Below are 25,162 nucleotides of genomic sequence, written 5' to 3'. Positions count from 1 at the left end.
GACTTTACATCTGGAGATCCCAGATCTGTGAGCCAGTGGGAAGATAGTAGGGTCCCCATGAGTAAGTGTAAAAAGCAAGTAGGCTACTATGTTTAGTATTCAGTATCTTCTGTGGAAAGAATCTGCTATAAATGAACTAAAAATCCAAGAAAGCCACACAGAGTGAAATGCTAAAGTATTACTGGGCAGATATAACTTCATCACTGGTCTTTTACAAAGATGTGTGTGACTAGCATTAGCATTTCAACATTAGCACAGGATCAAACATGTGCTTATATTAAACATACCAAGAATACTGTGACACAGCTAGCTATCCCCTGGTCATGTTAGGGTCAAATGCTGAACTAAGGCGACAGTCTGTGACTCTCTACAACAGCAGGTCAGACTCTGTCCCTCCTCTCTGCCTTCTTAGTCGACTGACTGACGCAGCTGTTTTGATAAAGGATGCAAGGCTATCCATTTGTTACGTGACCCCAGAACGACATTATCTTTATTTAGTTTCATTACAGACTGCCTCTATGGAGAAAGTGTTGCAGGGGGCTTGAATGACACACAGAATAACTTAGGTAAACGTAGTATCTTGACTTGAACCAAATACCATACCTTATTTGGACACTTACTCTTTTGGCACGGTTGTAGTCTTGTTGGCAGTATCTTCCTGGAGGGAAAGTCCTGGAAAATTACTACTTTGACCAAAATGTCCTAGATAAGTAAGTGTGCTACATAATATGATCTTTAGTGCCTTCACTTTAGTTAATATGTGTGACTATTCCCCACCCTTCACTGCAGCAATCATAACAAAAAATGTGTTTTGATGTGCAAGTCAGGTTTTTATAAACCGTGCTGAATAAACTCAAAAAAAATTTTATGTGGGTTTCATTGGTTTATTGTTTTGTGCAAATATGTACAGTATACATTTCAAATGTTTCATGAAAATACATTTTGTCTTTAAAGCAATTCTACAGTGGTGTGAAAGAGTTTGTCACAGAACTGGGTTTTGGTAGTGTTTCCAATATGGTTCAACCAAATGTATTTGTCCAGATAAAACATTTTGATGACTGATAACTTACTTCCAACAGAGCAGGGATCTCAAGGGTTCTTCTGTGGGGGTTTTCAGTGACATTTCAAATGAATTAAATTCCTTTGAAGACCTTCTTGCATTAGAGGGTTTGTGGTATCGTATTAATTGATTCTTTAAGCGCCTCTCTGAGGGTGGGCTCTGGACGTTGCCAAAGTCCTCATCATGTCAGAGTTGCAACCCCTGACTTTGGCTATCACATAAATACCACATCTGACTCTCTTTCTTTTTCTCACACACATTCAGTTGTCAGTTTTCTCAGGCAGACCATCTTCTCGTTCTCTGTCCTCCACTCTGCTCACTGTCCTTCTTGTTCCTCCTCTCTTAGTAATCCTTCTTTGGTGTGCCTTGGTGCTAGGTTTGGGAGGGTAGGGGATATAGTTAGGGTGTTCATGGTTTCTTGTCTCGACCTTGTTGATCTGGTATGTGTTTGAAGCGGCACTTGTCACCATAGAAACAGCCTGTGGTCTGCCAGTAGAAGCACACATCTCCATCTATTGGTACACACCGTCTGGACCTGCGTGGACAGAACCAGAGGAGAAGAAGATCCTGCATTATATTCACAGAAAATTCCACTGGGCCACATGTGTTCACTTGCGTGTAAAAAGGATTGTACTGTGATTATGGTGTGTTTTCAAATCCCTGTTTAGTGGACCTGGAAGTTGTTGGCCAACTGGATGAGCCCTAATAAGAAATAAGGAACTGGGATTTTCTCTTTCAATTTGAATCACCAGCATTATGAGATTTCCTAGAAGAGAACAGTTTCACTTGACTTTGAATCTAAAGTACACTACACTACTGCAAATGCACAATAGGGAGAAACCATAATAATTTTAGGATCATTAACAGTTTTTAAACCTTTATAATAAAGCAGTATTTTTGTTTTACAAGTTGTCCTTTTGTTTTGTGCTGCCTTTTTTTTTTTTACTGTGCAAGAAAAAAAATGGTGGTCTGGTAATGGCACTATCATCTTTGGATATCTATCTTGGCAGGATCATCAATGTGGAGAATGTATTCCCAAAATCCACACCTAACAGCCTACACTGTCACACACTGACATGTCTAACATTAATTGATAACCAATGCTAATCTCTAAACCCTAAAACAACTCAAACATGTCATGAGCGGGAAATTTTTGCAAAGAAAAAAGGCACAACAACACACAGATACACATGTTATCAGTAAGTTACTCGGTACCCTATGACAGCTAAGCTCTGCTGTGTTCCTGCAGTGTTGTTGCTGAGGTTAGTGTTGGTCCTTTGCATGGGGGGCGCGGTCCGCTGGATCCAGCGGTCTGGGTATCTCATCACCAGCTTGTTGCTCCCCAGCTCCACCCCCTGGACAGGATGAAACAGCACAGTTGGTCAAACTTTAGACAAGTCTAAAGTTTGACCAACTGTGCTGTACAAAACTGCACGTTAACATACTCAGACAATAACATCCGAGATGATAAACATCAAGTCGAGTTTGTTCCCCTGAAAACTAAGCCTACCTATTACTCACCTGCAGCTTCTCCAGGGCTTTGGCAGCCATGTTGGCATTCTTGAAGTTGACAAAGGCACAGAAACGCTCGTGAAGAACTTTGATGCTCTCAATCTCACCAAACCTGTAACCATGGAAACGCAGAGCCTCTAAACTACAGCAAAGCAGTGCGGTACAATCTGCAGGCAAAGTGTTGACAATTCATGGTGTAATTATTATAATAATAACAGTAACAGTAGTACACCAACTCTTCCACTACTGCTGGTAGTGATACTATTACAACTAGTAGCACTAGAGTTAATCCTGCTACAAGTACTACTTTACCTACTACTGTAACTATGCCAAAGCTGCTACTACTTCATACCTATATCTCTGTAACTAGCCTACTGTATCTACAACTACTACTACTCCCACTTTTACTCTCATTACACTGTAACACAGCCGTGTCCCATCTTCACAAGTCTAGTCTCCACCATGTGTGTCTTTATTAGTGCAGTTTACCTACCTGCGATGCTTCATGCAGGTGTCTTAAAATAATGTTCTTATCATTATATCAATCTGCAGTTGCACTAATGATGATATAACATGCCATGTCCTAAACCAAAAGGTAAACTGACTTTTACTTGGGTGTTTGACAGTGTTCACTATTAATAATGAGTGAACATAAACACAATGTGTTTGTACATTTTAAAGAGATCCCAGAGGTCTTTCTCTGTAACTTCCAATGTAATGTTCCCAACCCACAGAGAGCGGCAGCTCCTAGAAAATAGAAAAGGGAAAAAAATAAGAGAAGAAATCAAGTGACGGATGTGAACAGGAAGAGACAAAGTAAGGTAAAAGATCACAGGAGTGGATAATGTGAGAGAGATTATTTGTTCATTGTTTGATTATTCGGCTCCCCTCAAGGCTGTGTCTCTCCTCTTTTATACATTATGTACACTAACAACTGCCGTAGTTGCCAATAACTATATCGTAAAGTCGTAGTAAGTTTAATGGACTCCACTGAAACATCTCACGGCCCTGGACTACTCTATTTTTTAAAAGAAGCCTTTTTAGACTTAAATGTTACAAAGACAAAGGACATGTGCATTGATTTTAGACGTCACCATCCAACTCCTGAAAAGATGATTATAGATGTTAAAGAGGTTGAAATTGTTGAGTCATATAATTATCTGGGAATCATCATTGATAACAAGTTGACCTTTGAACTAAACACAGATATGCTGAGTAAGAAAAGTCAGCAACGTCTTTTCTGTCTGAGAAAGCTAGCTAAGTTTCAAGTGGACAGATCCCTGATGACATTGTTTTATAAATCTTTTACTGAGTCCGTCTTTACTTTTTCATGTATTTGCTGGTATGCTTCTTAGTTTAAAACGGAAAAACACATTAGCAATGGTAAATAAAGTTATAAGCAAAATCATTGGGATTCAGCAGATAAAACTAACTGAACTGTACAACAGACATGTGCTTAAAAAGGCAGAATCCATCATGTCTGATAGTTCTCACCCCCTGCATGCAGAATTTAAGATGCTGCCTTCTGATTCCCGCTTCAGTCAACCACCAGCCAAAACAAATCGATATAAATTCTCGTACCTTCTGCTATCTCTCTGCTTAATTCTGTAAAGAATAGGTAACGTCTGCACATAAGGCTCACTTGAACTTAAACTTTTAATGTTGTGGTATTCATTTACCCATTGGTCCTGTATTTTTAATCGATGTTATCGTCTTTGTTGTTATGTACTGTGTGTCAACTTCTTTGCTACTGCAGCAAAACTAATCGCCCCTTAGGGACAAATAAAGGTCTTGAACTTGAACTATTTGTTTAATAGATGCTTTTAGACACACCACCAAAAGTCATTTTTATATTTGTGAAGATTAACAATATCATTTTGTATTACCCACAGCAGACACTGTAATGCTGTAAATATGTCTATGGAAATATATATAGATTGGTTTGCTTCATGTTTGAAATGATACCGTATTGAAAATTTGAAGTGATTGGTGTGATTATGTGTATTGCTTATAGCCATACAACCTACCCACTCTGGTCTTGTGGAGATGTGTGCTTCAGTGCTGGAAGTAAGAGGAGACAAGAGGTAGAAGTCAACGATGTAATGACAACAGAATAAAAACAGAACATCAATGGGAGGTATTTAAAATAACTGTGGTCTCCTTTAAATTATCGTTCTCTGGCAGGTACACTTACATTTATTCATTTAGCTGACGCTTTCATCCAAAGCAACTTACAATTGTTATATGGGTCGGAGGTCGCACGCCTCTGGAGCAACTCAAAGTTAAGTGTCTTCAGGGACACATTGGTGTCTCACAGTGGATTCGAACCTGGGTCTCTCACACCAAAGGCATGTGTCTTATCCACTTGTCGATCACCACCCCAGGGTTATTTCCCCTGAGATGGTGGGCCACACTTATACAGACACTGTATTAACTTTATTATATAAATAATCTTGAGGTGCAAACAGCTTATCCCCTGCTACAACTTCATCATGGTGCAAAGGATAGTACTGCATGTCTAGTATATAGACTACAGATTGCTATTCTGACTGTCCTTATATATGCAATCTACTGATTATATCTGACCATGCAAGCAACATTTTTCTCTGCCCATTAATACTGTCCTAACTTCAATGCAAAGTCTGTAGTGTGCTGTCGATAATATTAACTTTATAATTTACTCTCCATGTAATGATTCTTTACACTTGTGTCTTGCTGCCATTATGTAGTGACAGTAGGAGCAGCATGTCGCTGTTATGGATGTCTGATAGGACAGTGCTGCCCCCACGTGGACAGAAGTGTTACTGCGGCTGGCTCTCACTTTTGGCCTCGGGTGAGGTGACGACTGCCTGAACGGTGGTGAACTTCTCCAGCAGCAGTTTACTTTGCTCTTCCTCAAAACCCAACTCCTAAAGTAAAAGAAATGAAAGTGAAAAAAAGTCTAGTACATCACTACATGTATACATCTATTTTCAAAATGCCCTGAAGCAAGACACTAAATCAACATTAGGATTAGGACAACACTCAGCTCCAACTGGTTGAATGAAAACATGCATGAAAAAGATATCAAGTCCACTCCAACACACCAAGCACTAGTAGTCATGGTCACTGGTCATCAAAGCTACTACATAACCTGTCCTGTACTTCCAGACTGGTCCAGCTCTAACTATTAACAGCAGCTAACCACATGCTCGTCTGTCTTCTTTTGTTGCAGTTCATTTTTGTTTATAATGTTGAGATGATGCTTTTAAATCAGTTTCACAGTGATATCTTTAAACGTCTTGGACTTAAGTCTAGCTCCTGGTTTTGTGTGCAGGCCGCAGTTAACTTGAATACGTAAACTTTGCCTCAGAAGAAGTCGAGCCTTCTAGTCACTCGTCCTCCTCACCATGAGCTGCAGGACCCGGCAAGTAAAAAGTTTACTGGATGCTTCCTTACAGTGCTGATCCAACTTTAACACCTGCTCAATGGCCTTCTCTGCCTCACTGTACCGCTGGAATGGACACACACACACACACACACACACACGCACCATATTAAATCACAGAATGGAAATTATTACTTTTTTTGTATGTGAATTAGTCTGCTGTACATTAGCTACTGACCTTTAACCCCATGAGAGCACACCCCTTACGGAAGTATCCCTTTGGCCAATCAGGAGCCAGCTGAATGGACCTCTGAGCATCTCTGAGGGCAGAGGAGTACTGCTCCAGACACCAATAACAATAAGACCTATTCCCGTAGAACCTGAGAGGCAAGATGAAGACATTTATTTAAACCAAGGTGAATGTGAGGGAGACAGGGGGAAATGAGGTGGTACGATCAGGAACAGGGTTAGTGTAGTTGAGTTGGGGTCAAAGTTCACATTTCAGCTCACCTGTGGTCATTGGGGTCACAGTAGATGGCTTCTGTGAACATGTCCACTGCCTGGCTGTACTGGCCTTGCCCGAACATCTGAATGCCCTGCACTAGAGAATATACACACACATACAGTATGCCTTTCTGTCGAGGAAGTGTTCCTAATAAAATCAGCTAAATTTTTACTAACCAGGACTGAATGGAAACACTATTATCTTTCAGATATAATCTTTCACAGCTTTTAACCACAGAGATACACATCTCAGTATCTGTCATATAAACCTGTTTTCATGTGAGAAAAAGAACCACTAAGTTATATATATATAGTGTTTTATCCAAGTCAGAGTTTTATAAACTATTTTCTACCTCTCATACTTCATACTATGTTAGAAACAGCACAGCATATCAAATCAAATGTCTAGCTACTGCATTTATACTATTGGTAATTCAGTTAATTCTACTAATTATTATTAGAGGATTAAATTAGCATAAGAAAAAAAGAGAATGAATGAAATTTGGGATCTAATGGACTGAATTTACTCAAACAACACAATGATATATGTGTACTACAGTTATTAAAAGGCATAATATAGATGATTCACCTGTAAGAGACTCCCCCCTCCTCTTCATTTCTTCAGTGCTCTCCACCTGCGATTACAGTTGTGTTATTATAGTTTAGCTAATTTCACTGGTTTCCACATCTTCAGCAAAATAACTAATCTGTCATCAGACAAATCAACAAAATGGGTCACAGAATTACATTTTCATTGTTCTTGGAGTGTGTGTGTGTGTGTGTGTGTGTACCTGGCTGCTTCTGGTCTCGTTCTCCTTGTTCTCTCTGGAGACCTGCGTTGCTCTGTTCTTCAGGGTTTTGAGTTTGATGTGGCTGGCAGCTTTGGCCACAAATGCACTGCTGACATCCCACTCTGGCTCCTGAAACACCACGAAGTCACACAGAACAATCACTAGGCTGACATCGTTTTAAAAAAGAAAGACCTTTTCTGATCAAATGCTGATTTGAATGTTAATCAAGTAAATCAATTTCCAAAAGGAGACTGAAAGCTGTACTAACATATACTTGCTGCTTTACAGTGCTCTTTTCCACAGCGTTAAGTAAGGTTGTGTTTATACCAAGCATGGAACAGTTTATTGAAACTCTGCAGTGTTAACACGTCTAGTTTGGTTAGTTTTAGCAGGGGAGCCAATCAGATGCAGCTGCTACAAAGTTACTGCACCAAGATACCTTAAAATAGAGGTCTTGGTCCTCTTCCAAGGAAAATGAGGTTTGCTTCATTCACCTTCATTCATGTATGAACACAAGACAGTGAATTGCAGCAAAGAGTACAGACAAGTCTACTAATGTTTAGTTGAAGTTACAAGTACTGGAACTGGGTGACATTTAACCCTATAGGTATTACAAAACTTGCACGGCCATGTGATATTTGTTTAAAAGCCTGAAAAGTCTGCTTATTACTTGGCAGTGTGAACGTAAACATACAAAAATTCAAACTGAACATATCCACTCTGGACCAGACAAAGGAAAACTAGACTTGCATCACAAGCATACTGGGGTCCAAGCACTCAACACAACTCTGAACCCTAGGATGCACCAACCTGGAGCTATTGGGAAGTCAAGATCATTGCTGAACAGGGCTTAAAAGGTGGTTAAACACATGTTTGTTTGTACGTCTATGCAGGCTCAGACGCCCTACTGCAGTGCACAGAAACATGATTTGCTCCTGCCTTGGATCATGGAGTCGGCACCAAAATGTTTTTCACTAAATAGCATTGTGTCTTATTTACGAGTGTTTCTTCATTTAAGTATTTATAATTTTCAATTCTCAGTTATTAAGACCTATTGACATTCAACTAGCCCCATGAGGACCCTTGAGACTTATGCCCAACATTTAGCAAGTGCCATTCGACTCTCTTGGGAGCTATTTGTTTTACCTGTTTAACTTTGCCCTCTTGCCATAAGTAAATTTTAAAGCAATTACATTTTATTAGTAGTAGGAGTACACATCCAACTTTACAGTCAGCGAGCAGAGAAGGATTCGCTGTCTCACTAATTCGTGGCTGTTCAATAACACTTTGCAGGACTGCCAAACTATTGTGTCACGCTGTTGCTTCAATTGCCAAAACACTTGATCACTAGGGACGATTAATTTATTTAATTAGAAGAATGAATGATATATTAAGTTTACCGCCCCAGTTTCAACCCACCTCTTCCGAGGTCCTGTGGGACAGCTGGTGGTTGCTCTCATACTCAGTCACAAGGGCAGGGAGTGATTCAGGGTTGCATTTATTTCTGGGTCGAACAGCGATCCATTCCTCATTTTCTTTCAGTTCCTCCTCACTGTCACTCTCTGACAACACTCCAGACACTCCTTCGTCCTGTTAAAAGTTAAAAGCCTTATTAAAAACATACCCAGAAGAAGTCACACACAGTGTTATGTAACGTAAGGGCAAAAGCAGAATTGTGTATTCAAAATGAAACATTGAGCACAGCATCTAAAATATTAGTGAGTAAAAGTGAACTTAATTGTTATTTATTTTTGTCATATTTCATAAGTCCAAACACCTGTTGGATGAGTAAGATTGTTTGGATATAGTCATATCAAATTTCAGAAAATTGCTTGGAATCGGTGCAACAATTTTAATTGAAACATCATAACTTAACTGAGCAGACATTAAAACCCATGCACATCGAGGTCTCAGGGTTGGGTCAGCTTTTAGGAAAGCATTGCCGAACAGGGCTTAAAATAGTGGTTGGACACGTTTGTTTGTACATCTATGTAGGCGCAGACGCCCTCCTGCAGTGTACACTGACATGATTTGCTTCGGCATTGGACCGTGACGGCCATGAGCCTTGTGTCTCATTCACAGGTGTTTTCTCACTCAAGCACTTTTCTTTTTCCAAATACCAGTTAATAAGACCTACTGACATTCAACTAGCCCTTTCAGGACCCTTAAGATGTTTACAAGCTGACTTTTGGTTTGAGTGTGTGCCCAACATCAAACAAATGCCATTTGACTATTTGTTTTATGACATCCACACCCAACGGTTACCTCGAGTTCAATGTGTCAACAACGGCCTCTTTGCTCTGCTGTCTGCTGTGTGTGTAGGAGCTGAGCCCCACCCTCCATCAAACACGCAGAGGAGAGGACAGACAAGCTATCGAGAACATCAAAGGTTTTTTTTACGATCTGGAAAATTCACGTGGGTCACATTTTCAGGACGTAAAATACGGAATATGCGTGAAAAATCAAATCCCTGAAACACCAGATTATCTTGAACATCAAGAGTTTTTTAAGGAGTGTATTTAAATATTCAAATTCCAACACATTCCTAACCTTGAAAACAGATGTTTTCAAGCATTTTCCAATACTTGACATATGGTGATGATGACATATGGAAACACACAAACTCAGCACAGCTTTGTACATCGAGCCTTTTATGGTGTCACCTGCTCTGAAGCATCCTCCATCCTCTCCTCTCTCTCCAGTTTCTTCCGTTCTTTCTGCCTCTGAAAGGAGAGCATGGACATGGTGGCTGTGGGATGGCACAGAGACAGGAATGGACACAGATGTAGAAGCAGATGTGCAGTCAGGTGTGTCAAGTGTGGGAACAGTTATGAGGAGGGTGTGGTAAAATGTTAACAACCGCTAAAAAGATGTAAACACAGATGAGGCGACAGGAGGAAATAAGGGTGTGGTGATGTGAGGAATGTAGGAGACACATTCAATTGCGTTAGTAGAGCATTCATAAAGACATGAGCTGCAACATGGACACCATGTTTATCTTTGTGACATGTGGATGTTGAGCATGTTACAATAGAAGATGACAATAGTGGCGATGACGATGATGATGATGACATACGGTCACTGCATGTCATTTAACTAAACTGTTACACACATTTCTAGTAAGTATAAAAGACACAAATCACCAGACAAAGACAAGAGGGTTTATCACATTCTTACGTCAGATATCCCTCTTTTTAGACAACATAGCTGTACACTTCAGCTAGAAATTGACTTTGGTACATATCCACTTCCACTGATGCTGTACCTGTAAGATATTGTATTACAGTTGGTAGTTGCAGCTCATGAGCCTTGAAGTATATTTTCACGGCAGTGAGACTGAATTATTTTTACTCACTTTCCTTTTTGCTCTCCTCCTCTCTGCTCTCCTTCTTGCTCTCTCCTCATCATCCAAACCCTCCTCACTGTTCAGCATCGCCTGATACACACACACACACACACACAGAGCTAGTTACAAAGGTAACTGACAGATGCACATTTACTTTCAGAAGAGCTTGGAGTCACTTCTTAACTGATCTTTCTGATTGATTTCTGTAGTTTAAATACAGCAATAATTCTGAGAGAAAATAGCTTTTGAGAGAAAAATACTTTGTATGTCTTGAGAAAAGTTGGCCCCTTTTGAAAGGATCTCCCTGACGACAGCATCTAGTGGACATTAGCGTTACTGCACCTCAAAGCACTTAAGCACTGGTTCATTGTGAAATGTATGCAAGTATTTGCCCGTAGATAATTTAACTGTGATCTGTTTTTACAGTAACCAACAAGTACATTTAACGTGTGTTTTACTAGTAATCTACTGTTTTTATACAGACAAGTCCAATATAATATTTCTATAATTGAGTACAAGGTTAGTTTAGTTTATTTAGTATAGCAATCGTCCAGTATACCTGTGATGGGCTTTGGTCTTTTCTTCTGTCTGTTGGGCTAGGAGCTTCATCTTGAACCTCCATCTCCTCCTCACCGGGCCCATCTAGAGAGACACACACACACAGATAATCTACCATATATAAATATACATATTTTATTCATTGCATTAGTGTTTTGCTGTAAGGGATGAGACACAGGTTATAACACGGAAAGATAAACATCCCTTTTATATGCCAGTTTTTCAGCCAATAGGTTTAAACTCATCTCTTTAAAGACAGACAATGTTTTTGTTTGCCTAGTGTATGTTTTGACTTCCACTGTCCGAGTGACACATTTCCCATGCAAAACTACACTGGTGATACCTGCTGTGGCAGCTTGTGATTGGATGATGAACCAGACGGAAAGAACGAGTGTGAGCCTTTATTTGGTCTGATGTTGGTCCGTCTGTTTCCGAAGAATCAAAAAAAAATTACCACACATATTTAAATAAAAGCCTACTTAGTCAAATAATGGCCGTTATACAAATATTATACAGGGATGTGGTTTGTTCAAATAAGTCTGACTCTGTCCCAAATGAAGGCAGGTACAACAGCCAATATCTATAATTGATGTTTTAATGATGCAGCCTATTCAGCAGCATGACGAGCTGACAGTGTTTCCTAAACAGTGGTGATAAATGTGCAACAAAGCATCACTTATAGTCAACATGAGTGGTGTCAGTCAAGGGCGCTGGATTCTTATTCACAAGTGTGGGAGGGAAAACTGCAAACAAAATGCAGCTGGTACAAGAAATGTAACAGCCCGCTCACTAATGGTTAAAACTATAAACCAGCACAAAAAGGACAAGTATAAACATAAAGCACCATGTTCTGAACAGACATATTACAAACACTAACTAAAATGTAGATAAATATGTATTCAGTGCCTTATTGGGAATCATCCTCATGTTGATGATACTTGACAAGAATTTCCCCAGGTTTGGGATAAAATCTTATCTTATGTGCTTACTGTTGAAAATATAAACCGGTGAGACACAGCGGAGAAGGAGACACACCAGAGGCAGAAGCGTTGTGAAGGGTAGCCTGGCTATTCACACCAGAAGCTCTTTCCTCTGCACTGGTCAACAAGCAGTTCTGCTTCTCTGCTCTTTTCTAATCACACATAACGTAGCAGCTTATCTTTATTATAACCTCATAAATTAAGTGTTTTTACATTTTCCTGGATTAGTGGCCGTCGCTTCTTGGGCAACAGTGCTGTTAAAAAGGGACCATCGCCTTGCGTGATGATCAGCGGGGAGGGGCTCCTCTCTGTCACTCGGTTTAGACACAACCGACAAATATGTGGAATAAGCACGTCATTTAAAAAACACAATCACAAAGTGAGCGCTATCTGTTGTGAGACAGAATACTGTTTAATACTTTATCTTTTCTTTGCTTCCTCTGGAATCCAGCCTTCAGCTTCACAGTCAATGTTATCAGCAAGTCTTGATGCCCAGCAGACAGAGGCAGAAATAGACTTCAGACATGAGGTTGTGACTCTACAGACAAGACACTGTGTACTGTGTGTAAGGGCACGTGCCAAAGTCAGAATATGTATAAATACCTTCATCTGAACTTCATCCAGTATCTCTTAGCTAAAGCTCAGAGGTCCATGTACAAATGTGTGACTGAATATTGCAATAAAGACAACTCACTCTCTGTGAATTCCTCTTGAACCACAAAATATACTGCTTTATACACTTAAAAAGGAAACTAAAAGCAGCAATGTCTTTTTCACCTACATGTGCTCTATTCTGACAGTAGTCTCAAGTAGGCTTCAGGTCCGAGTGGGTAACACAATTAACACAAGTACAGTGATTAGGAAATGGTTCTTACATCTAACGTATTTTGTAATTTTCTGGAAGTGAAAAAGTTGTTTGTTTTCTTTATCTGTTTTTATCAGATTCGCCTTATGTCAAACAAAAACAAAACTAATAGCTAAAATTAGAAAAAATCACATCTTGGAAACCAGAGAAACTTCTCAGTAAAAGGTCTGTAGGTATATGAAATGAGAAAAGATTTCAGTGCATCGTAATATGGCCCCAGGCAGGCATGTGTGTTGGAAAGAGGGGAAACCTCCTCCCCTCCCCTCATACGACACCAAGAAGTCACTATGCCTGAAATATCTAAGGGCCTCTGGACAGAAATACTGTTCAGGTACCCGGAAGCATTCTAGAAATATTCCAGTGAAATATTTCCTCCTCTCACTCATGTTTAAATTTCCTCTGAATCTCACTGAGATTAATTCTGTTTTCCTCACAGCATATGACATGCCACTGTCTATATTACAGTAAATAAGAAGTACAGAAATATCAAAGATGTTTAAGGTTGTTTAGAAATGTGTTTAAGAAATCTCTGAATGGAAAAGCCAAACATTCGGAAAAAAAAAAAGTAGAAAACTGAAAACTGTTTCAATAAAAATAAATAAAAAGTATAAAGTAAACAGACTTAGCAAATAAATCAAGACATACATAAAGCATGTGACTTTAACGCCGAAGCTTCAGATGGAAACAAACATTCACACTTTCTATTGCCAATTATCTACAAGTTCTGTTAAAATCTGTCACCATTACATAGTTTGTCCAACACAGATCACTGTTAAAAAGTTTATTATTCAACTGTAAAATGTCCACTTCAGTCAGATCAGAAGGGATCTATACCAAAATGTTTAACCTGCGAGATTTTATAACCTATTCTATTATTGGCCTTATAGATCCAGTATCATTTAGGTTTTAATAATAATAATTAAAAAAAAATAATAATATGAATGCTATGATCAATCTCTTACAACCTATTTTACTACAAACAATTCATGTAAACAGATTAAAGAAGAAAATAAACAAAAAGGGGCCAAACCCTATTCATTATTGGGAATTTGCAGGATTATATTATATATATTTTTTATATAGGTATAGGTAGTGTAAAAGCTTTCATCGTTGTTTTTATGAAATAAAACTGATGATACCGAGAAAAACGTTCTGAATAAATGACAGATAAAAATTGCTTGTGGAGAGTATGTACTGCAAGGTCTCAAGCCAACACAAGATGTTGACAGATGAAAGGCGAGGGGAGAAAACTCTGTCCAGGAATAGACCGTCCGTTCAGAAACTTTTGGAACGAATAGAAACTGAATCTGTTTGGCATTAAGAGCCACAACACCACCTGACTCACAGCAAGACCAAAGGCAGATGAAAAGGAGGAATAACCAGAGAGGGAAGGAGGGAGTAAGCTTGTTTTGGATAACCATCCACATTTAGCCCATGACAAATTATAGGTTTGTCACAGAAACTCATTCCCCAACATAAAATCTCTTACACGAACACAGCCTATAGAATACTCCACCAACTATTCTACAGTATGTATCGTGCCCCAGCACAGCTGCCATCGAATGCGGCAGCAGATTCAAACTGAACACAGAAAGTGAAAGCAGAACGTGGATGGTGTGACGTCTAAAAATACTAGTCTGACCGATATGTAGCTTTAACATCAGAAGAAAACAACAGATATCGTTCAAGTTCGCACTATAACAGATGCAACAAAACACGGAGGGGAGTGAGGATGAGGTCACCGAGCACAGTCTGCACACACCATCACAGTCCCGAGAAGAGGTCTTATCAGGAAATAAGTGAAAACACCTGTGTTAGCGCATTAAAGGTGATAATTTCAGTAGGATTTTAAAAGCAAACCAGCAGATAATTAATAATCAAAAGGTGTTTATGTGTTATAATGTTCTGATGGTTTTTATACATCATGGTTACATGAAAGTGTAAAGTCCTGAGAGGCCTCACAACCGCACTGGATTAGCGCTTGTCTTTTTATCATCATTAACAGGCTATTATTATTATTATTATTATTACTGTATTATTCTTACAATTTGAACTAAAACTACTGGAAAGTGGCATCATCCATTTTGGTATGTTATGTAGGTGGTTTGAGGAACAGGAGCTACTTTGCTGAAAGTTTCTTGTCCCTCCTTGAACTCCCCTCTGCCCTCTAATTCAACAGACACTTGTTATAACAGTATTTCACTATAAAGCTGAAGGCTGCTATTTTAGCATGAAATGTTTCTGAAAGAAACTGCAGGTGCTAAAACTTTATATTATTGTAACAAGCATTTCAAGATTAGACTTTGGCCTTCAACGGTTGGAGCTTTGAAGGAGGCCTTTGTTTCAGTATACAGTAATTTGCAAATATCCTGGTGCACACGGACAAACAAGAAGACACATGCCACAAAATCACAGGCTCCGACAAGTATTCTTCTCAGGAAACGGCAGCAGATTTTGGAGAGAATTTCCGACTACGCGTCTGTGTGTTTGAAGCCTCAGAGTCTTCCTCAGCTTAAAAAACTGGTCGTAACATCGACACAGACGCATGTAACATGATGTAAACAATTCCATGAGATTTAAATACCTGGGCCTCTCCACTAGTCAGCAGAACTAAAAAAGCCTCTTGGATGAGCAACAAAACATCTTTAAGTCCAGCCCTGTGTTCATTTTGCCTAGACAAGTTATTTACACCACCTACAGAAAAGCCACATCTGTATGCATTAGTGCCAAGTGTCTTTGCGGTTCGTCTGTGAATGTAAAGGAAACCGGAAACCATCATGCGTGCTCATTCAACTTTCCGGGAGAAGTAATTGTAAGTTTTGCTGGAAGTCTGACTTATGGGTATACTGTTAACAACAGTCACACCCAAACATTACGTATATCACACAAATATTCCAAGTATTCCAATCACCATCACATATTGTTTTCATTTTAATCCAGACCAGCCCACAGCCATCAACATAACACACCAAGGGCAAAATCACAAAGGTTTTGCTTTAAATCTGTGGCCAGATTTAGATGCTGCTTGTCAGACTCTTCTTAGGACTGACTCTCTGATCAACAACCATTTTTACATGATTTCGCCAAGTCTTACTGGTTTTTTAATTCAGCTTATGTTCATAATATTTACTCTGCAGATTAAACTGCGTGGAACCTTTCACAACAATTAGGAAAGAAAAAAAACTACTTGCCAAGTTTCCACATGCAGCACAAATGTGAGCTCACGCATCATCTGCAAAATGTTTGTAAATTACTTCCATATACTATAGGTTTCAGTAAAGGCAATGGAATTGCATCTGATGTCACAATACAGTAAAAAGGACAGATGTCTGCGATTTTATTTCAACTACAAAAATGTTGAGCACTGTGTAAACAAAGCATGTGTTACTGTTTCATAGGAAGGCCATGCACAGTGAAATCTAGTTCTCAAGGCTGTTGGACAGGGTGGCCTTGACAGTTTCCTCCCCTCTTTTAAACACACACCCATATCAACAGGCACACCTCGCTCTTGCTCTTGCTCTCTCAACATCAGTGTTCTCATTTTTTGTCTTTCTGTTTATGTGCACAGCAAATGAAGGGAATACGTTTGGGTAAAACCGAGAATTCAGGACTAGATTTAAACTTTTAACAGAGTTTTCAGAATGCAACATGGGAGTGAAAGATGTCTAACTCTGTTGTATTGTGCTGAATACGGTACTGTTTGCAGACAGTGGTATGGCAACCAGTGTTATGTTAACATCAAACAGACAACAGACGAACCTGTAAGACTCACTTCCATCGATAACGTTAAAAATACACATGGTTTTAAGGATAATTATATTCTCAAACAAACATCATTTAAATGGCAGACAGTATCAAGAAATAAAGTCTGCTTCGAAATTGAGGCCACACAACACTCACCACCCTGACATTATCTTTTTTAAGCAAGGCAGGTTTATTTATTTGCACCTTTTAACAAGGCAATTCAAAGTGTTTCACGAAAGTTAAAACTGCATTAATAAAATATATATGGGAAACAAGGTCATATAAAAGACAAGATACATGTAGCTAAAGTACAATAAGACAAATCAAATAGTAGAATAAAAATGACATTAATCAACAGTCCCTTGTTTGACTTGATTTATAATAGCTGAGTCATTCACATGCTGAGTCAGTCCATAGTTATTCAGAAAACAATTCACTTCTGAAGGGCTGCTGTCCTGTTGGTTGTCAACGTGAATGTGAAAATCTCCAATAATAACTACAATGTCGATGCAAATGATAGACAGCAGTTGAGCAAAGTCATCAAAAATGTATTTAGCTTGCGCGTGGATGTTTACCAAAGCATAAGGACTTTAACTGAAGAGCAGCACATTCAAAAGAATCCAATTTCCCATAAAACATCTGCTTTCACTGGAAATAATTATGCTATTAAACAGAATAACATCTCTCCCTCCTTTCTTGATGAAATCATTACATTACAAAAGGGTTGTAAAATGAAATGCAGCTCTAGCTTTGCTCGTAGAACTGAAGTAAGGAGGGGTTGAGTCAATAAGAACTGCTGCAAAAATATAAAAGCAAGTCTGTACTTGATAATGAAATCATTATTAAAAAGGATTTGTCTGCCAAAGACCTGTTGTTAAATAAAGCTACATTTAGTATGTTAAATGCACTCTTTGACAATTTGACGTTCTTTGTGATAGGGCTGAAAATAGATTGGGTGACAAGGAATTGATACAGAATTTCATATATTTGTAGAATTAGTTGAGTGCATCTGTTTCACTATTACTCATCACAACAGGAATAGAAACAGAAGAACCTGCTTGTGGGCGTTGGTGGAGGCCACCGTGCGAGGAAGTTGGTACATCCCCAATTTAAGAAAGAAGAGGGGGCAGGGACCCGGTCTTTTTCCTAGACATCTTCTCTCTCTGCGCTGATGAAGAAGATTTTCATGATTTCGATTTTAAATGGTGGTGATGCGAGATGTCAAGTGTCATCCATTAGCATCACATTCAGTTCTTTAATCTCTGATCTTAGGCATCAGCACTTTAACTCCAGATCTGTTTGACAGAAGCACTGTTTTTACACAATGCTTACGTAATTTCGACTGATTCTATTTTGTAGGTTTTCTCAGTATACACTTCCTCTGGCTCTTCCAGGACAGTGAATGCATTATGTCCCCTGAGATGCTGGAAGGGTTGCACTGTGAGAAATGATAAACAAAATGATGATTTTGCATTTAAAACAAAGATAAGCTATTAGTTAACGGGAGCACTTCAGAAAACAAAGAGGCTTCTTACTAAATTATAAAAACAAAAGAGAGGACTGTTATGTTTGTGTCTGATAATATTCTGCAGGGTTTAGCATGATAAGTTATTTAGCCGAGGGGATATGCCACCCAGATCCTTACACATTTCATCTTATGATCATGATCTAAACAATAGCCAAACTAAATATAATGGATTTTCTGTGTGAAATAGTCACATTTTCTTCAAAGGCAACTAGATGTGAATGTGATTAATTGAGCGTGGGCAACAGAAAAAGAAAATAAAAGATATGAAAACACAGAAGAGCATTGTGGAACCTGCCTGAATAAATAAAGGTTAAAAAAAGAACAACAGAAAAACAAATATGATATCTAAAGTAAAATTAAATATTAAAAGCTATATAGAAATAACAATAAAGAATTACCTCTGCCCTGCTCTAAATTTCTGTGTGCATAGCACACACAAACTGCAACAATAGCATTAACATTCAAAAGGGCACTGTTGCATCTGTGTGTCTCTCTCATTAGCTATATCTTTTCAAGGAAAAGGGAACTCACATCTGTGGTCAAAGAAAAAGGGAACTCAAGTCTGTACGCTGTATCGTCTGCCCCTCCTCTGGCCTATTCACCAAACAGATCACACACAGGCACACTGGCACACCCAAAGACACATAAATCAACAAATCTATAAACAAACGCACATAATTGTGTGTAGATCCAAACTAAAGTGCTCTCGCTGTAACTCATCGACAGACACTCAATCTAATCTGAAACAAGACAAACTGTGGTGAAATCACGTGATGTCACCTGACGAGGAACTTTTACAAAATGTCATATATTCTCATTCACGTCAAATTTTAAAAAACACTGATAGGTAAGAAGGTGTTGCTTTATTCATATCAAATAATTAGGTCTCTACCTGATTACTGTGGAGCAAAATTCCATGCAATTTAGGCATGAGCCAGTTACCAGTTTCTGGGGTATCCCACGGTATGAAAAAGTCAAGGTTTCAAAACCAAAGTGCAGGAATCCCTCAGGTCAACATGTCCTTGTATAAAAAAAGTCAGCATAGGTCAATGTCTCCAAAACAACCTATGTTTTCAGTTCCCCATTGCAACACACGGAGGTTAACCCTACCTGCAAGCACATAAAACGCAAAACATATACTACAAAAATACACAACAAAATGCAAAACCAAAATTAATACTAACACTAGCTAGCTAAGACTATATAAAGCGCTACTAACACTAAAAAAAATTTACACTAATGATAGCTTTTGTTTCAAACTCAAGTCTCCTGTGTGAAGGTCACTTAATTATCTAACCATCCACCCAAATACCGTGAAACCGTGATATTTTACCTAAGGTGAGAACCAAGGTAGGAGAATGATATACCAGAGCGAAATAGTCCAAGGACAAGAAGTAGGATGGGCACGTTAGGAAACTCACACTGATTTGAAATAAACCTAATTTATGTCTGGAAGAAATAAATGACAGGAAGAGCAGACTGTGTGTGGGATGCATTTGTCTAACCAGAAACTGAAGCTGCCAAAGCAACGCTGCACACACTAAAGGTCAAAGTTTGGCTGTTTCAATGTTTTTAAGGATGTTGCAATGTTATTAATAGCTCGCTTTGGTCAAGTCTAATATTGCTTCTGATTTCTGCCGACTTTCTTTAATTTTGTTAGAGAATTAAGACTTTTACGGAAGTCATTGGTCACTGTGATGAAAGTCTACATTAGACAAGACACATATTTTATGTCCAAGGAAGATAATTTACCTGTTACTATGCCAGGCTTCCTGTACAATACCCTGCGGACTATTGTGTGCAGTGACAGGAGTTTTGTTTTGCTTCAAGGTAATTTGAATAGAAACAAAATAGGCTGATTAGTATAGGCCGATAGTATTCAACAAAGTTGTTTAACGTGAGTGTAATCATGTATTAATAGTGTTATCTAAATTAAGAAGAGAAAAATTTATTTTTGGCTTTAATTTTTGCCAGAACTAATCAGCCATGCTGGATCAACTCAAAATAAGTGTTCCTCATGTGGGAATGTTCTCGCAACTGAAAGTAAATGCCAAACGTCTCCATCTAATCCTGGCCTGTTTTGCACTTCCATCACAGAGGTTTATTTTGGCTCACTGTGTTGTTTCTTGAAGTTTAATGGGACTAGGCTGGGTGATATAAGTCCAGGAAATTGTTTAGTAATTGGCAGATTCTTGAGAGCTGGTTAACTCATGATAGAAGTAGTTTCAGGAAACTGGGATGTCTTTCGCTGAAATGTTTATTGAAGCTCGATCGAGGAGAATAGAGATGAGCAGCACAAGTGAGTCACTCTGAACCGCCACCCAATTCTGAAGGTTACTTCCTGGAAGGGCGTCTTTAACCCTGTGACATTCACTACATGTCCAAATTAGGTTGTTCTTCACTCAGCTATACATGTGTGGAGATTATATTTTGTACTGGATCCTAAACAAGAAAATATGCTTACTAACATAAGTTCTGTTGTATGTCACTCAGGTCAAGTGCAATATATTCTAAAGGGAGAAAACAGGGTTGGCAGCATTTTCAAACTTCTCTGTTTTCGGTCTTTGAATTTTGCCGTTTTAGTCTGGACGGGAAGTGTCAACCTAGCAAATGGTCTGAATTTTAAAACGAAAACGTAGCAGCCAATCTCCTACGACCTTGTTCCTGTTGGGAGACGGAGACAGCCCGCCTTATCAGTACAGCTGCACGGACCAGTCATCCCGAGGAAACAGAGTTTAACTATTGCTCCAAAAGAGACAAGGCAAGTTTGCAAATGCCCCTGGGAAACAGTGTGTCATATTACCTTTAGCTTAAAGGAGAAAGAATCCTTTAAAAGGGGAATATTAATTTACTACTACTATTTACTTTACTTGTTTTTTTATGAGAGAGTAGCTTTTCACATGTTTCAGACAAGGATGGTAAATTGACAGTACTTTACATGTCAGATTCACACACACAATCTTACACTGATTGCAGTGGATGCAAAGCAAGGTGTCAACTGCTTATCAGAAAGGAACTAACATTCACGCACCGAAGGCAATCAGGAGCAATTTGAGATCAGTATTTTTCCCAAGGACACTTCAACACGCTGAGGATCATATCATCAGATCAGTGTCTTTCTTAATACCGTCAGCTTTACAGTATGTTACAGCTGTCTACTATGTACTGTAGTTTGAGTACACAAACAAGGTTTGTGTAATATTTACTTTTGGTTTGGCTGAGATATCATTAAAGCTTTAATTCAGGTTTTGTTCCATGATTGAGTTATTTTCAATCAAGGCTGACCGACTGCAGATGTGGTCAAACCAGTTTCTGTACATTCTTGTGGGGTTATTGTACATCTCATTTGCCAGTCAAATATTTTTGGTTAGGTTTATGACATGCTACCTTTTTAGTCTAAACATATCCAACACCCACACAAAAGTTAGCTCTGATCAAATTAGTTCTTTGAGAGTCAAAATACAATGCAACACAAACCACAATAATGTCAGCCAAAAAGAAAATGTGCTGCATAATATGGAATATGTGTTGCATCCAAAATCCCAAGCAGACTTTGTGTTTTTTTTTAGTTTTGACAGGAATCCACGTAAGTGAGCAGATACCACCGTCCTGTTCTTCAGTAGTAATACGTCCAGGACTGAAGTCCATATCCCTCTCAAGTAGTATATCCCCTAGCACTGCTCTCAATGGATGGAGTAAGGGGTTACTATAATATAGCACTATATGTAAATATGTTTAATTACCTTGTCATAAGGCACCCGTGTTTATTTGGCACTTTCATGTTACTACATGCCAAGTCAAATATGTCTCAGCTTTTGGAAAAATCCATTTCCTATTCGTTTTTATGACATGAATGGTGACATTAACACTCTTTACAAGTTAAAACGGGTATTTACAGTACATTACCTATATGCAGCATAGTTTCAGCTTAAAGTAAGGGGAAATAATAACTTGGCCCAGATGTGCTTTGGAATGGCACACCACAAGTCAATAGCAATAGTAAAAAAAATTCCCTACTGGCCACATTTATACTGTGTGTGTGTGTGTCACCCTTCCTCTGTGGTCTTTGTGTCATGCAAAAATTACCTTGAACAGTGATCCACTTTTTTAACTTCTTTAATAAGCTCAGAAAAAAAGCTTCTCTGGTGACATCAACATCCACACTAAAACGGCCCAGGCAAAGACAATCAGCCTTTCATTGTGAAACACTACTCGATGCAGTTAAAAAGTGACTTTTACACAAAACATGCAGCCCCTCTCACCCACAATTTGATATAACCACTATATAAAACACAAAATATGGGTGTTAACATAACTTTAAAGTCTGACATCCAACTTGTATTACATTTCTCCATCACATAGTTCCATATCCCCACCAAAAGGCAGGCAAACAAACACAATAAAGCAAAATAAAAATTGTAAATTCACATTTTGCCAGGCTAAATAAATAAGTTAAAAAACTAAAAACCCCAAAACTGTAATTGGCATTCATTCGTATTTAGCCATTTACCTGTAAGCAGATCCGTGCTGTATTTATCACCATACCTGCTCTGCTCATAACTAAGTTACAGAAGCCGTATGTTTCTGCACATTTGTCTACGTTATTTAGAAGTTATTATGTGAAATGTATTGTTTCAGTGTGGGGTTATCAGTGCTGTCACAACCTGGCCGCGGCTGTGAGATAAAAGATATAAACTCCACATAACAACCTGTGGCACTAACTAACTGAAAAACCCAAAGTTGGTAACGGCTGACTGGCAGTTTTACTCACCGCCTCCTAAGCCCAGCAGTCGGCAGATATCTCGGGTGAACTTCATCAGGGTTTTCCGTCTAGCATTATCGGCCCACGCACTAAATTAAATTTAAACTTTCACACCGTACAAGACGACAAGTTTTCAATCTTCATCTACCGCTGACACCTCACCGGTGAGGCTACCGACCGGTTCATGTGAAATTCCGACCGCTGGTTATTCTCTCCGCCGCCGTCAGCTCACCGCTGTGGGTCACAACTGATGCGACATCCGGTAGTCACTTTCAACAATAAAACAATGACAGGCAGAATTTGAAGATGACTTCCGGTTTCTACCATCAAAGTAAAATCACAAAATGTTTGAAATAAGCCTTTTCAGCTCCGTGGAATAATATTAAATGATTTAGGATTCAGAGTAAATGCAAGTAACATAATCTATCTTTTTTAAAGTTAAAAACTCTTGTTCTACTGTGCGATTTAATTGATTAATTAATTAGTCCATTAGCCCACAGTTTTATTTCCTTTATTATTAATAATAATAATGATCTTTATTTGCAGAGCACTTTTCAAAAACGAGTTACAAAGTGTAAAGACAATAATACAAAAACAATACATGATAAAAGCAAGAAAACGCTGAAAAGACTAAAATACATGTTTAAGATAATATAAAATAAGTAAAGTAGAATAAAATAAAGGGATAAAATAAAGTCAAATAAGATCGGGAAAGGCTCTCCTATAAAAGCATGTTTTAAGAAGGGACTTAAAAGAGTTCACTGACTCAGCCGACCTGATTTCCTCGGGCAGGCTGTTCCAGAGCCTCGGGGCCCTGACAGCAAACGCTCTGTCCACTTTAGTTTTCAGTCGAGACTCTGGAACAGACAACAGACCTCTGCCCAAGGATCTCAAGGTACGTGCTGGTGTGTATGGGACTAAAAGTTCAGAAATATAACAAGGCAAGAGGCCATGAAGAGCTTTAAAAGTGATCAATAGAATTTTAAAGTCCATTCTAAAGCAAACTGTGAGCCAGTGTAATGAAGCTAAAACAGAGGTAATGTGGTCATATTTCTTTGTTGTGGTATTACATTTGGCACAACTTATTACTATCCTTTACCTTCATGTTTACATTTGTAGGCCATTTCATTTTATTTGACAAATTTTCACTTTATGTGATCTTTAGCAACACTTTTATAGTTTACTATAAAACCTAGTAAATGACCTAATATGTAGGCTAACTAGAAATCCTTTGGAAGATACAGATTTAAACTTGTTTGTTTTTTAAAATCCTTCTGCACCTATAAAGCACTCAGTGGTCAGGCACAATCATATCTTAAAGAGCTTATAGTGAGCTTATAGTGCATTAACATGCTCCTAAAACACTGTACGTCCAGAATCCAGGGTTTCTTATGGTTCTTAGAGCCAGAGCCCTCAGCTGTCAAGCTACTCTCCTGTTGAATCAGGTCCCACTTTGCTGTGGGCGCCAAACACCACCTCCACATAAGAGTAGGCTTAAGACTTTCCTCTTTGATAAAGCTTATAGTTAGGGTCAGGTGAGCCCTGAACCATCCCTGTCCCCATCCTGTTATAGGCCTAGACTGTGGGGAGACTCCCATGATGCACTTAGCTCCTCCTCTCCCTCTGTATAAATTCTTTTCTAATTAAAGTATGTAACAAACTCGACTTCTTCTTCTCCCGTAGTTTTGTGCTTTCTGGACTCTCCTCATGTCTGCAGGTGTTTCTGCCTCTAGAGCTATAGAGCCTGCAGGATCAGTGGTTGCAGCCCACCTACTGGCCCCATGTTCCTGCTCGAAACCCGCTGAAGTGCCACATCACACATGAGTCTCCCTGATTCCAGGGTTACATGCAATGTGTTTGGAATTCCCATTACAGCCAAATGCAAACATGCTAATGTGTCTACAAGCAAGCACACAACAACAAATAGAAATCCAAACTGCTTAAACTTGACATAACTGTTTAAGAACTTTGTCTCCATTTTCTCATAAGGGACAAATCTACCAGTCTAGCCAAGAACGGAGAAATATCCTGAGAACAGCAGCCTGTAAGCCATCTGGTATTTCCTGGCAAGATGACCTACTTAACAACTTACTGGAGAGCAGTGGTCTCTGATCTGGAATGAATATGTATGGGTTTAGTAAGACC

General features: G+C 38.9%; 1 protein-coding gene across 2 annotated transcripts; it reads right to left on the bottom strand.

Annotated features, from left to right (window-relative positions):
* Positions 1-863: 863 nt before the first annotated feature.
* Positions 864-23,263, bottom strand: LOC119898090 (STI1-like protein). Of its 2 annotated transcripts, none has more exons than XM_038712249.1 (16): positions 23,027-23,263; positions 11,140-11,222; positions 10,590-10,670; positions 9,898-9,957; positions 8,654-8,824; positions 7,235-7,363; positions 7,033-7,078; positions 6,450-6,540; positions 6,178-6,319; positions 5,961-6,065; positions 5,394-5,481; positions 4,600-4,633; positions 3,245-3,319; positions 2,582-2,684; positions 2,276-2,415; positions 864-1,595 (listed from the first exon to the last, which is right to left on the bottom strand). In XM_038712249.1, exons 1-16 carry the CDS (start codon positions 23,070-23,072, stop codon positions 1,469-1,471), a joined length of 1,521 nt encoding a protein of 506 aa, XP_038568177.1. In that variant the 5' UTR covers positions 23,073-23,263; the 3' UTR covers positions 864-1,468. The 2 variants fall into 2 exon arrangements, with proteins under 2 accessions (XP_038568177.1, XP_038568185.1); XM_038712257.1 differs by lacking the exon at positions 23,027-23,263 and adding an exon at positions 11,482-11,541.
* Between the last annotated feature and the right edge of the window lie 1,899 nt (positions 23,264-25,162).

Source organism: Micropterus salmoides, unplaced genomic scaffold (assembly GCF_014851395.1).
Source record: "Micropterus salmoides isolate LMB-PRFRI ecotype aquatic unplaced genomic scaffold, ASM1485139v1 Ms_hic_scaffold_1, whole genome shotgun sequence".
Classification (NCBI taxonomy): domain Eukaryota; kingdom Metazoa; phylum Chordata; class Actinopteri; order Centrarchiformes; family Centrarchidae; genus Micropterus; species Micropterus salmoides.
This window is presented reverse-complemented; position numbering and strand designations above follow the sequence as displayed.